Source organism: Podarcis vaucheri (genome assembly GCF_965113315.1).
Source record: "Podarcis vaucheri genome assembly, chromosome: 6".
NCBI lineage: Eukaryota > Metazoa > Chordata > Lepidosauria > Squamata > Lacertidae > Podarcis > Podarcis vaucheri.
In genome coordinates this window covers 50,595,856-50,610,037 of record NC_138764.1, presented here as the reverse complement: position 1 = coordinate 50,610,037, position 14,182 = coordinate 50,595,856, and the positions used below count along the sequence as shown (strand labels likewise).

Here is a 14,182-nt window from a genome sequence, read left to right as displayed (position 1 = left end):
AGCTTTATATGACAAACTGTTATTATCCACAGGAGAATCCACATTTGAATGTGTCCCATTGCAGGCAATCAATTTAGAAAATCTAAATCTATGGGGCCTGAGCTGTATATATAGTTGTTTATATAGGGAGGGTCTTGTGAGCTGAAGTAGGCTGTCTTCCAAACTTGTAATCAAATTAACAGCATTGCATTTCCTTCAACAAGGGCTACACTTTCTAAAATTAAAGTTAATACAAAGTTAAGGGGTTCTGCAGTCCATCTAACAGCCTGTACATAAAAAACCAGAACTTGAGATCTCATTAGTTTATTGCACATGGTATCTGAGCACTCATCCTGAATTCTCATGCAAATGGTTCTTATTTCCTTTTTTTAAGGCCAAGGATGTTGTCACAGACAGGCAGATTTATTAAGGAATCAACTCCTCTCCAGAGAATCCTGTTAAATCACTTCTGTTCCCCAAACAAAACACAAAATGTCTTGGGGACTTGATACCCGATACTTCAACTTGACCCCATTTTATCTACGTAAATAGCACTCCAAACAAAAAGACCTAATACATTAGATTGCTGGTGGGTCCAGCCCTTTATTTTGATGTAAGATTTTAATCTTCCTATATTTTACCCACTTCACCAAGAACACACTTGCTTATGCCTTCTCTCTTCAAGGACATGCATGTAGCAGATTACTTAAGACAGTGGAAGGTATTATGCTACGTGTTTTCCAGAAAGCATGATAGGTTGGATTCATTGTACTAAAGCAGACTCCCCAAGCTGCTCAGTAGAGAACTTGTACTACACGTTATAGCACTCCGAGATGAGTTATTTCAATATCTTATGGTATGGGAGAACATTGAGTGCTGATGTATACACTTTGATGTCCTTGATACAAGTGATATCGGTCAAAGACGAAGAGTCCAAAAACATTAGCTGAGGTATTTCATTGCATGAGGGACTGTGAACATTAGTGAGAGACGAAGCTTCTGTATCACCTTCATGTATTCCAAATCCAACCACCTGCAATTTCAAAATAGCAAAGTTACCAGCTGATAAATTTCACAACAAACAAAATGCAGCCTTATCTCCATAACTATGATTCACTTTCCTAAATTCACCCTAAACCAGGGTACCTGCATGATCTATGACTCCTACAAGTGCTCTTTACTTAGCTGCTCTGCATATATACAATTCTGCATCCAAGCTACTACAGAACCAGGATTGTAACGCTAAACCTTTGAGTGAGCCTTTTGGTTGCTTCTACTGTTTACTGGAAGCTCAAAAGCCTTGTACCTACTTGCCCACCCCCAGCACCCCCACCAAAATACACAATCCATAAGTAAACAAGTATTGTGGGGGTAGATTGAATGCTTCTTTCTAGCCTTGCAGAAAAAGAGCTTCAACTACCTCTGCCCTGGTAACTGCAGAAACAACAAATATGTGCTCAGCCTCTAAGCCAGGGACTTCCAACACAGATTAGTCTCGGCTGACCCTGACAAATACATTTTTAAAAGCATAAATACTCACATGTACACTAAGCACTTTCCTTTCTTTACCTCTGTGTGCTTGAAACCAGTCAACTAGTTCTGACTGTGAAAGAGATTTTAGAGCTTCAATCTGAAAAAGATGGAATAGTTTAAAATGATAACACCCTACTTAACATGCAACTACTGTACTGTATCTAAATTAGCTCAAAGCATCGGCCATTTTCTTTTATCCATGAACTCTGTACAGAATACAGCTGAACCTACCATAATTCTTCTCACTAACAGATAGTGAGGAATATATATACACACACAGAGAGAGAGAGAGAGACCAATTTACCCTCCCCCCTGCAGCCTCCAAATGTACCCTCAAAATCAGTTCTAGAACATCAGAGGTGCAGGGAGAACACTAAATTGGCAAAAACTCTTCCCCTTCCATCGAGCTCCTTGCAAAAAGGCGGAATTTGAATTAAATATAATAGCAGAAACATTCTGCTGGCTCATAGACCTTTGCAGTTGTTCAAGGTCAATGCTGGGAAACAATCCTGTAAATATTTAAAGGGGATGCCTCCTGATTTGCTCTTCTCAGGACCGTTAACAGCTAAAAGAGTAGAAAAAGACAATAAATTGTGTGCCCATGCTCCCCGCATCAGTAGGAAAAAAGGGGTCTACATTAGCAACTGCCATACTCTTCACAAAGAGAAACTTGCTCTCCTCCAGATGGGCGGAGTATAAATAAATTATAAATAACAACAACAGAACAGATGGAGGGTAGGTTGTCCATCCTATTTAGCTTGTTAAACATGGCATGTTCAATGTCAGAGAAGCCCAGCCAGTGTAAATGTATGTTGTGGATTTATGAAGGGGTGCTAACTGAGACCTTTTGTGGACACACTGGCACCATAATGGCTATAATTCCAGTAGCATTAGCTACATTTATTTGGAGCACTTGGGGATTCACCTTAGTCTAAAGAGATTTTAGAAACCTGAACCATGCAAGAATTCTGCTGTTAAAAATAAAGAAGTCACTTACCTCCCGGACTAGTCTGTCAAACAGATATTGCTGAGTCACTACTTCCGTCCAGTTTCTATCTACCTCCTCACCAAGATGAGAATCTTCACATTCTTTTAATTTAATGAGAGCTGTGACCTGGGGTCGAAAAGACAAGCCACGCTAATCACACACAGTCGCTGTTTCTACAAAAAATACTGAAGCTGCCCCACTCACACGAATTCTTCTAAATTTTGGCCACTTGCAGTACAGTTCTCAGCCTCTCTGAGAATTTATTGAAAAGAAATATAAAAATACTTTAAGTAAATGAGTAGAACATATGGACTAAACTATCTCCTTGCTGGTGCATGTTCATAGCACCACCTTATGTTTCCCAGCCATATATCTGTAAGGAATTAAATTATAGTATAGTAAGAATTTTGAGAAGCTGGTACGTGGCCGAGTAAGGTGTGTATTAAAATTTGCTGAGCACACTACAGCAAAAACAGTAGTTACAATGTAAGGTGGCCTGGAGCTAGGTTTCCTTTTTTTTAGTCTGTATGTCCTCTACTCACATCATCAAAAACATAGGCAGCAAGAGGACTCTTGCACACCTAGGCATTTTATGGCAGTGGAATGCACTACCAGACAAAGACTCCACTTTGATATCTGCAAATCACCAGCTGTGAAGTTTCTGGTCCTCTGATAAGTAAAACAAACCTGAAACTATTACTGGCACATAGATGGATATACAGAAGAGCATGACCTGATCAAGCTGTCCTTTTATTAGTTTTCCAGAAATGTTTTCCAATAAAGAAGCATCTTATTAAACCCCTTACCTGCGTCTTGAATGCTTCATCTGACATTTGTTTGAGTTTTTCTTCAAAGCATGAAAGAAATTCTTCTATCTTCTTATCCACTAGTTCAGAGCTGAAAGCAAGAACAATTTATATTCAAACATCTATTCCTTGTGGCTGTTGCATTCAAGAATTTAGTTCCAAAAAACAGAAGTGGAATTCTACTAAAAGTATAAGCCTATTTTTGAGAAACTGGAGCACTGCTCTAGAATTTTGCTTTTGCATGTTATCAGAATGTTAACTGTGAATACCAGTTTACCACAACAAATTCCCTTGTGGAAACCACCATCTCAATTGGGAGTAGAGAAACTATTTCCTGCACCATGGGAAAATTGAGCTGCAATCCAGTATTCCAGGAAAGTAACTCCTAGGTAAAATAAGTTCCTAAGTTTGCTTTACAAGGCTTAATTTTACATTAGTAACACTGTGACTGGTGCTGATTGCCAGCGGAGGTTATAAAGGAGAAGCTAGAGAAGTTTTAGTGTTGGAAGAGACCTAATCTAACCCTTAAAATAGTAGGACAGGGCTACCTGCAGTCCACATTCAATATCCTGCCACTACCATATGCATCCAAGCCTCAAGGCAGTGTAAGTCAGGGTTGGCACCTGTGTATAGATTTGGGCTGAACAGGTGATCTGCTCACTATAATGCATCCCTATTAGAGAGCTAAGATCAGCATGCCATAAGTTCTGCCCATAGCCTGGTGGGGCAGGATGAACCAGACGCATACTCCTAGCGCCAGCAGGGTCCCTATTTGAACCAGCTATGTGGAGTTAATTGGCATCCACTGGGCTTAAAAGTGCGGGCATTGGCAATCACTGGATTCCAGTGGAAGGAGAAGGGCAACCCCATGCTGTTTCTGTCAGACTCTTATAACCACAGGAAGACCCTGGACTGGGAAGAATGTAGAAACAAGGAGACAAAGCAAGTATTTATTCCTCATTCTGCAGTTCATTATTATTATTATTTATTTTGCAGATGCTTATTTATAAATTACAATACATTACAGCAGCAGTCAGTCCATACTGAGTTAAACCAAGAGTAAGCATGTAGGTATGTAAGTTAACAGGAGTGAGGTGGCTAGACCATTGTCCTATCAGAACCAAAGGTGAGATGGATAGCCTGTGGCTCTCCAGATGTTGTTGGACTACACCTCCCAGGATCTCTGACCATGCTGGCTGGAAGTTAGAATCCAACAATCTCTGGAAGGCTACAGGATACCTATCGGAGTAGAGAGGTACATGGCACAGATACTGTAAACTCCTCTCACAACAAAAACAAAGCCACAGTGCTGTCAAATACGATGTAAAGACATTTTAAAAACAGGTGTGTGGAGCAGAAGCAACAAATAAATGAGTAGCTCATGGCCATGTCTGTCCTGAGGCAGGCAGTTACAGAAAAAAGGAAACTTTTATGATTAAAAAAGCGGCTGTTGCATAGGCAAGATAGAATAAAAAACTTTTTTACTTACTGCACTCCCCCCCCCCCCAAATTGCATTATATTATTTTGTAGGATGAATACATTAGAATATGCAGGCCAGAGTTTGTATTTCTTGTTTTGAGAATGCTGTATCTAAAACATCATGTCTGAAGAACTAATGAGCTTACAGGGCCTGATGAAAACAGTGAAATTAGTTTTAACAATGTGCAACTCACTTGTATTTGGTTGCCTGTGTTGCTACTGTAACAGAGAAACCAAGAATTCCAGATGTATTCCTGCAGGTTGGGTACACATGGTATCTAAAGCCCAAAGAGAAGATGGGGAGGCAAAAAGGAGAGCATTCCATAAGCATGATTCAAAACATCTTAAGCACGTTTCATGTGAATGCTATAATAATGAGCTAAGAATGCTAACTTAAGATTCCTGTCCTCAATGCTTCATCAGTACACATGCCACCTAAAAAATATCAAGAAGGAAGACTGCAAAAAACCCTCAACATTTTAGTGTTGGCTTTTAATTTTGTTACTACAGATAAAAAGTAGAGAGGTGACATCAATCTGCTATTGACTCTCAGGTCTCTCCATTCCATTGGAGTCAGGAGGGTCAACTTTTTCACCTCTTTTCATCTCTTTCCTGGTCAGTCACTGCCAGTTCTATATGGACTTTTTTGGCCTCAATCTACATCACTTTTCACTTACAGAAACTGAACCAAATTTGCATTTTCTGAAGCTTATCCACCCAGTTTGGAAACTGCTCTCCCCTAATCCCAATACCCATTGTGAGAATGGTCCATCTAGTCTCTGAATACTATACTGTACCCATTTACTGATCCATAAGAGATCCTGCCCTTTCACCCCATGACTGCTAAAGCTTACTCGGGAGTCTTTGGTGTGGAACTTTATCAAAGGCTTCTTGAAAGTTCAAGTACACATTGTCTATTGGATCACTCCCATCCTTCTTGACGCATCTCACTTCCACAGGGCAGCTGAATGGAAACTTACCCCAGGGTCTGCTTTGTTCGCAGGAAGTCAAAACAAGGCTCTTCCATGTACATCTGAAACGAAGTATTTCAATCACAGCAAGATTTTTGCATTTTCCCTCCCACATAAAAAGCAGTATTTAAGGCTCAGGGCAAATGAAACAAAATGAAGCAATGATTTATATTTTTAAGCCAGTTATTAGAACAGCTGCTCACCCTAAGATACAAAATACTTGCCCCCCCAATTTGCACTATATCACTTATGTCTAGTCCCACCTGTGCTAGGAAAGTTTGAATCTTCACAAAACAGGAAGTGAACAATCAGGTTGTAGGCTGTGTTCTGGAAATGCACATTGACTATGTAATGAACTGATTATTTGGGAAGACCCTTCAAAAAGGTCAAGAAGGTGTGCTTCATGTAACAGGAAATGGCCTTATGATGTGCCAAACCATTAGGTCTAACTAGTTTAGCACTGTCTCTACTGCCTAGCAGCAGATCTCTAGAACCTAGGTGTCTCCCAGACCTACCAACAGACACCAGGGATCAAACCAGAAGCTGTCTGCATGCCAAGCATGTACTCTATCACTGAGCCATTGTCCTTCCCTTGTATAACAACCAGTTCCCATATTAATCACCCTTTTGCCTCTCCATCCATGCTCTACTATCCCTGCACAGTTTCAGCACAAACATCCCAAACATGGGCTTCTATGGTTTGATTTGCAACAACTATGCTGTCCAACTGAATTTACACTCAAGTGCTGTGATTTTTATAGTTGCACTAAGAAAGGTCAGATATTAACCTATTTCAGTTTTTAGAAAGCAATCCAAACTTACCACAAGCAATTCCATGAGAGAATATTCTCTTAAACTCCTAGCTCCGGACTAAAAGGGAACAGCAACAAAGAATTCATTCACTATAAGGCTTGGGTTTTAAGTTCTGCTATATGTTTATCTCCAAAGTGGGAAGAGATGCTAAAATTCTCTAAATCACCAAATACATGACAAATCGATAATAATAGGCCCTATTGGTACTTCAGCCTCTCACCTATACCTAAGAACTAGGATGCACGGGAAGGGAGTAAAGCATGCCAAACACAACACATGGAAGCTCTGACTACACAGTTAGAAGTTTTCTAGTTGCACTGTAAGGAGAGGATTACCAGTTTCCTGAAACAGCTATGAAATACAGCTGACTTCCAACTTAAACTGCCTAGGGTTATGTTACGGGGATAGCACATAAAGCCAAATTCCAAAAGTCAAAACACATCAGGATCAATGGCAGGTAGGATCGTTCAGCCCGGCCACTGATATCCAGCACCGAGGGCCTTCTGGCGGTTCCCTCATTGCAAGAAGTGAGGCTACAGGGAACCAGACAGAGGGCCTTCTCAGTGGTGGCGCCCACCCAGTGGAACGCCCTCCCTTCAGATGTGAAGGAAACAAGCAGCTATCTTCTCTTTAAAAGACATCTGAAGGCAGCCCTGTTAAGGGAAGTTTTTAATATTTAATGCTGTATTGTTTTTTACACTTGATTGGAAGCCGCCCAGAGTGGCTGGGGAAACTCAGCCAGATGGGCGGGGTATAAATAATAAATTGTTGTTGTTGTTGGATTGCAAAAGTGTTTTTCCCCAGATAGCCACCCCATTTCAATTGTATTTTTTGCCAAGCATGTAAAGATGCATGCACAAAAGCTAAATGCGAGTTAAGTTGTGAGTTACCCATACGGAGAAATAGAAGACACAATAATGTTTAGTATGTGGACAGGGTGTCACCATGGTCCCCCAACCTCTTGGGATTTCCAAAAAGTTGTAGGGCAATGGCAACGCTCAGCTAGAGACTACAGGCTCCTTATGTGTTAAAGCTGCCATGTGATAAGTTTTTTTAAAATGGCAGTCAAATGCTCTACCACTGAGCTATACCCCCTTTTTAAATGGCTACTGAATTTTGTAAACACCATAGACAAACTACTGGCATGTTTATGTCACTCACTTTCTTGTAAAGTTTCTATGTTAGATTCCATTCTATAGTAGAGTTTAGCAGCAAAAGTTATTCCTAGCTACATGTTTACATGTACAAAGTTTCCATCTGCTTGCAGAAGCCCACTGTATTTGCCATGTCAGTGCTGCTTATGAAACAAGTTCTCAAGTTATAAAGGAGGGTCACATACTATGACGAGCAAATGCACAATAAAGGAATTAATACACCCACTCTTTGCACCACAGCACCTGGTAGTAGACGGTCACTTCAGAATTTGCATCCCCTTTGTTCAGGGTCTTCACTTTGCACAGCAGATGAGCACCAGGCAAGTCCATCACCCGGAACTGAACTGGACAGGGATGTACCAAAGGAAGGAATCTCAATGTTCTGAAAAAGTCCACAGATCAAAGTGTCAGCTGTCAACTCACTCCTTAACCCAATATACATTATGATCTAGGCTCAGATTTCATAAAGAAGAAGAGTTTGGATTTGATATCCCGCCTTTCACTCCCTTTAAGGAGCCTCAAAGCGGCTAACATTCTCCTTTCCCTTCCTCCCCCACAACAAACACTCTGTGAGGTGAGTGGGGCTGAGAGACTTCAGAGAAGTGTGACTGGCCCAAGGTCACCCAGCAGCTGCATGTGGAGGAGCGGAGACGCAAACCCGGTTCCCCAGATTACGAGACTACCGCTCTTAACCACTACACCACACTGGCTCTCTAAACACGTGAGCATGTCTATTTCATAAAATACAAAAATCACATCGATGAAAACCCGCAAGAGAAAAACTTAAATTTGAGGCAGTTGCTGATGACCCATATAGGTTGGGTCTTAATTTTAAGAAGAAGGTATGTTTGTAATAGAGCTGGAGTTTAATAAATGAATTGGTTAGAGTCATTTAGAAAACCTTTTAACTGAAGAACAAGTGTCCAAGTTGATCAGATAGTGTGTGTTTAATATAAACACCATCCTAAGAGAGGCACTGCTACCTTTTTTTCACACAGGTGGGAACACCTCTAAGATGACACCTGCTACAACACTTGTATGCCACCTAAAACCCAAGAGAATATGCTTCTGGCTTCAGGAATACTGTTTTTATTCATATATAATTTTATCTAATAGGGTAATCAATCATATTCATGAGATCAATTAGCATTCTTTTCAACTGGTTTGTAGTCCCCGTTTTCAGTGGTCTATCTCCCATTCAAGTTTTGGTCATGCCTCACAGCCTAATATATATTCTAATATAATGCATAAATATACTTACTGAACAACATAATCCAGAAATTCTTTTGATTCCTTAAAGATAAATGATATGTATTTTAATTTCTAAATATATGTACCCAATGCCAAAATTAGTCCACACAAAACTAAAGTATTTGGCTCACACTTAAATCTGGTGTTCTCAGCACTGAAGAAATAAACTGGATAGAAACAATTTGTGGTTTCTGGCTCTAAGAAACAACTAATGCTTACCACCAATATACAATCCTTAGTCATTTTCCAAATTATTCTTTACTGGCCTTTACATAAGCCTATTAAGAATACTTTCCTACCATGAAAAAAAGCCCTTCCAGTATTACATTGGGGGGTTTTTTTTGCCTCAAAACTTTGAGACCAAGAGACAACCCAATGGCCACTCTGTGTAAACACCAATTGTTTTGTCCCAGACCACACAACAAATACTTTGTGAGAGAGCACACACTACAGCAGCAAAGCTTCATGGATTCCGAAACATCCTGCAAATCCTTCTCTGAACTTCAAAGAAATCTGACTGATGTCTCACGTGGAAACACTTTCCCATGTATCAGTCTAAACACATGCAATATAAGCAGAGTGTCATCACTCCCAAGAGTGGCATGAGAATCTTCCAGGTACTTAGACCAGCACAAGCAGAGGACAGATAGCAGTATGAATTCACTTCACATTAACTGCTTGCACAGAAAAATCCAAATCTTTATTACGGTCATAGACCAGCATAAGTAGGGTGGAGCACAATCATTTAGAATCTATAAAACATTTTGGAAAGTTAAACAGTATTAAAACAGAGGGTATATCTAAAGAACTATAAAAATCGAAAAGAAACTAAAATAATTTGGTACTGGTATCAGGACAGAGTTCTGCTTCATGAAAACCATGCTGTCCTTTTCAAGTTTCAAGTTTCATTGCGGCCAAAGCCAGTGACACTAAACCCCACAAGATCAGACAAGAAGAAATCAACAACAACCTCAGAAAAGGAAAACGGTTACGCAAGGGAACTTCGCAGTGTGCCATTCAACAGAAGAGATTTACGCTTCCTAATTACTAAAGTGCAAAATTTAGCCACCTCATATGATATTGAGCTTGAGGAATCTTCCAGGAGGTATTTTCGGAGAATTTCAGGGCAGGATTCCAAATAATATTGAAGGGGTATAAATTTTGATAGAAGCGGTAAAATAAGTTGAACTCGTTCTTCACTATAAAATTCGCAGAACAGGAGAGTGTGTGTGACAGATTCTACCTTATTAGACATACAAGGGCAGAGACGCGCATGCATTGGAACCCGCGTGAATTTGCCGTACAGCACTGCTGAGGGCATTGTCTCAAAGCGGGCTCTAGAGAAAGCCCATCTATAGGCTTCGTTAGTGATGTTGGTTAAGTAAGAGGCAGCTGCAAAATTAGGCCAAGCTTTTAAACATCTATACGTCTCCGGGAGTAGGGCGCCTTCTTGTTGTAATTCGATATCATAAAGTCTCCGAGTGACAATAGCTTTTGCCTTGTTCAGAGTTCCAATAAAAAGATTTTCAGGGTTTAGACCAATTTGTTTGATCTTGTTAGTTATTTGCATAAGCCAAGGAGGATAGGGAACTGCGGCCAGGAAACAAGGTAATAGACCCTTAGGATTGTAGTGGATTTTCAGCCAGAGGGATATTGCTTGTTCCCAGACTTTTAATTCCACTCTGGGCAGTCCTGCCTCTTGCCTCAAGACTGCATTAGGTGTACACTTAGGAGTAGCAAATAATGATCTTAAGAATTTAGATTGTACTGTTTCAAGGGTCTTAAGGTTGGCAGAGGGGTTAATTTGAGAGCCATATAGAAGTTGGGCTAAAGATTTTGCTTGGAAGACTGTTAGGGCCATCGGGAGGAAGCCCGCTCCTTTCCTTCTGAATAATCTAAGGATAGCATTTGCACTTCTTTCTGCTGATATAGCTGATGTGGTCAGGTGTGTTGACAATTTGGCATTATAAGAGAAAGTAATGCCTAAGTATTGGAAGGTCTTAGTCTGTTCAATGGCGTTTCCCTTTACGCTCCAATTATCCTTCCTGAAGGAGCGGTTAAAATGTACAATTTTGGTTTTGGCAAAGTTAATTGTTAACAGTTCAGTGTTACATTGGTCACTAAACTTTCCTAGGGCACGTTTCAGACCCACTTTGGTTTGGGAGAGAAGAACAGCATCATCCGCATACATTAAGACTGGTACTTTTCTGCCGTTAGAGAGCACAGGGGGGTGGGTTTCAATTTCACGGCAGCATGTGGCCAGGGAGTTAACATAGATGTTAAATAGGAGTGGGGCTAATAGGCATCCTTGTCTAACTCCTCTTTGGACTGGGATTTCTCTAGAGAGTCTGCCGTCCTGTGCAAGTCTTATCTGGAGGGTATTGTTCTCATGAAGCTTAATCATCAGAAGTAATAACCTTCTGTTGATACCCATATTGGCCAATTTGGCCCAGAGCCTACTCCTGGATACAGAATCAAATGCTGCCTTTAGGTCCACAAAGGCCGTATATAATGACTTTTTCCAATGTTTCGCATACTTATAGACAAAGTAATCTAGCACTAAGCAGTGATCAATGGTGGAACGTCCGGATGTAAACCCTGCTTGTTCAATTTCTAGCAAGTTGTTATGATCTAACCATTCACATAGTTTTAGGCATAGGTGTTTTGTATAAAGTTTACAGATCACATTCAGGAGACTAATTGGTCTATAATTGGATGGATCAGAGGGGTTGCCCTTTTTAAATATGGGAACAATTATAGCTAGTCCCCAATCTTTAGGGATTTCAGTCGTCTTATCTATATATGAAAATAGATTTGCAAGGACCGGGGCCCACCAGTTTATTTGCGCTTTCAAAAGTTCAGCGACAATGAAATCACTTCCTGGAGCTTTGCCAGATTTCATTTGTAGGATTAGCGAAGTGATTTCAGTTTCAGATGTTGGGGGCCATGGTGTAGCATTATCTAAGGGGATGTTAAGCGGCGCAGAAGGACGATGTTCCCTAAACAGCCCTTTATAGGCTTGCACAGAAAACTAGCCTTCCTTTGAAGCTGCACAACTGCTCTCTCACGTTGAGTGGATTTGCCAGCCATAGCCTTTTGATGGACTCTTTTCTGCAAGGTTTGGTCCTAAGGCAACAACAAACAGATACCATCAACATGGAGGTTGCAAACACCACTAGCTGCTCTGCTGTGGTACTAGCGTGGCAAGTCATAAATGAATAAGCCTATGCTACTACTAGCTGTTAATCATCAAAATAAAGGATCATTCAGAGAGGCAGATGAAGCTGATAGATCTGTACTCACAGTGCTTGTGAAGTTTCCTTGGACAAGGCCTTCTGCAAAAAGCTGGGATTTGAAAGCCTTCACAAATAATAGTAGAGAATCTATAGAAAGGCCCTTCATAAGTGTCTCATATTTGTCCGTCATAGACCACCTGCCGTGCTCCAGTATTAAGAGGCGTATATCTCTGTGACCAATAAGAAATACAGCTGAATGCATGATAATTGAAAACAGATGGCCTCTCAAGTCCCCCCCATAAGCGAATCCGAAATGAAGCAAAAAAATGTGCAACTGCACTCATTTGAAACACGGATGCTCAAATCTTGCTCCTTTCCGCTTTTTCATTAAAAGACCAAAATCTCCCTTAGAACAGAAACCTGCCATTCGTTTTACTCAATGAACCCTGCAGCATGCATGAACTATTGTACGCAAATAACAATGCTAAGAGTGGTAACCTTCCAAATGCACATGGAGAACTGAACTATTTGTTGGTGGGAAGAAGCATTTCCTCAACAATAACTGTAACAGATGAAGAGAGACTAAACCCATGGGGCAGGAAACTTAGACCCTGAATGCCATCTCAGTCTCTCTTTGTCCCATGGCAACAGTTAGGATATGAGAGTCCGCCCCCCCCCCCAAGGTTTAACACCCCTTCCATGCCAATTGTGGTTTTGATGGTGTTAGGTAAATTTTTTACAGTTGCCGTATGTTTTATGTGCTTTTAATTCTGTTGGGAGCCGCCCAGAGTGGTTGGAGAAACCCAGCCAGATGGGCGGGGTATAAATGATAAATTATTATTCTTATTACTTCAAGAAAAGGGAGAGCTCAGACCCACACCACCCCCTAAAGCAACTGGTGAGGAGGTGGGTCTTGAAGCTCCTTGTGGTTGGGACAAATTATTTCCATTCCCTTCTCAGGGTTCCCCATCTGCATACCCACCCCCACCCACTTCCAAATATATTCTTGCAAAGCTAAGGAATCTTTACTATCAGTAGCGATTTCCCCTCCCCTGTGGACTCCCAGCCGATGAGCTGCTGTTAGAACTGGGACTTCTCGCAGAAGGTAAACCCAAGCCTGCCTGTACTGTTTCAAACACTTACTTGGCCAGAGTCTCTGGCTTGATGAGGATGTTGAAGTAAGTCTTCTTCAACTGCTCAGTTATCATTTCAAAAACTTCTGGAGTAAAACTGAAGTCTGCTAGGTGGTCAATGATGAGTTGAAACAGCAGCTGGGAGAACAAAGTAAAATGCTGATTCCCTAGAGCAGTAGACTAAATAGGATCATTTTCCCAAAAGGAACCCAAAGGAAAAAATCCCACCAACACTTACAGGAAGCTTGTGATTGAATCCTTTTACGCGAATGATCAGTCCATGCTCTCCAGCTACCAGCTTGTATTCCAACTGAGCAACATCCGCCTCATAAGCAGGCTCAGCGAGGTTGTGTGCGAGGATGTTTACGAATGTATCAAAGAGCACAATGCTGCACACAGCAATTTTTTTGACGGGAAACAAAAGTAAGAATGTGAATGAGAGTCCTTCATGGAAAGGCTCTGTGGAATTATACCACTCATTCAAAAGACAAATGTCACTCATTAAATTAACATATATAGGACAATTACCTGCATACTTGACATTATGGTTTATACAATCAAACCCAGCATTTGATATTTTACCACCACCCACCACCTAGTATTCCATGTTTATTAGTAACAGGGATGCTCTGAAGCACCACAGATGCTTGTTACAGCAGAAAAATAAGCTAATCAAAAGGACAGACAAAAAGACTGCAACCCTTACTTCTCGGCAGACTGCTGGATCAGCGGTGAGATTAGATGGAAACGGATATAAGCTGAAAGAAATGGTTATAATGAGCTATAGCAAACAATGGGGAGCTTTCATCAAGCCATTATTTCTCTTTGGGACCTCCTG

General features: G+C 40.9%; 1 protein-coding gene across 1 annotated transcript in view; it reads right to left on the bottom strand.

Annotated features, from left to right (window-relative positions):
• Positions 1–287: 287 nt before the first annotated feature.
• Positions 288–14,182, bottom strand: part of NRDC (nardilysin convertase) — a 31,595-nt gene continuing 17,700 nt past the window's right edge. Inside the window, exons 19-31 of the mRNA XM_082226718.1 lie at positions 14,051–14,102; positions 13,583–13,733; positions 13,355–13,482; positions 12,279–12,441; positions 8,986–9,017; positions 7,968–8,106; positions 6,580–6,627; positions 5,767–5,819; positions 4,981–5,064; positions 3,307–3,397; positions 2,510–2,626; positions 1,520–1,609; positions 288–1,012 (exon numbers count right to left, since the gene is read on the bottom strand). Of these exons, the coding sequence (XP_082082844.1) occupies positions 818–1,012; positions 1,520–1,609; positions 2,510–2,626; positions 3,307–3,397; positions 4,981–5,064; positions 5,767–5,819; positions 6,580–6,627; positions 7,968–8,106; positions 8,986–9,017; positions 12,279–12,441; positions 13,355–13,482; positions 13,583–13,733; positions 14,051–14,102 (1,343 nt within the window). The 3' untranslated portion in view covers positions 288–817. The remainder of the gene's footprint in view (positions 1,013–1,519; positions 1,610–2,509; positions 2,627–3,306; positions 3,398–4,980; positions 5,065–5,766; positions 5,820–6,579; positions 6,628–7,967; positions 8,107–8,985; positions 9,018–12,278; positions 12,442–13,354; positions 13,483–13,582; positions 13,734–14,050; positions 14,103–14,182) is intronic.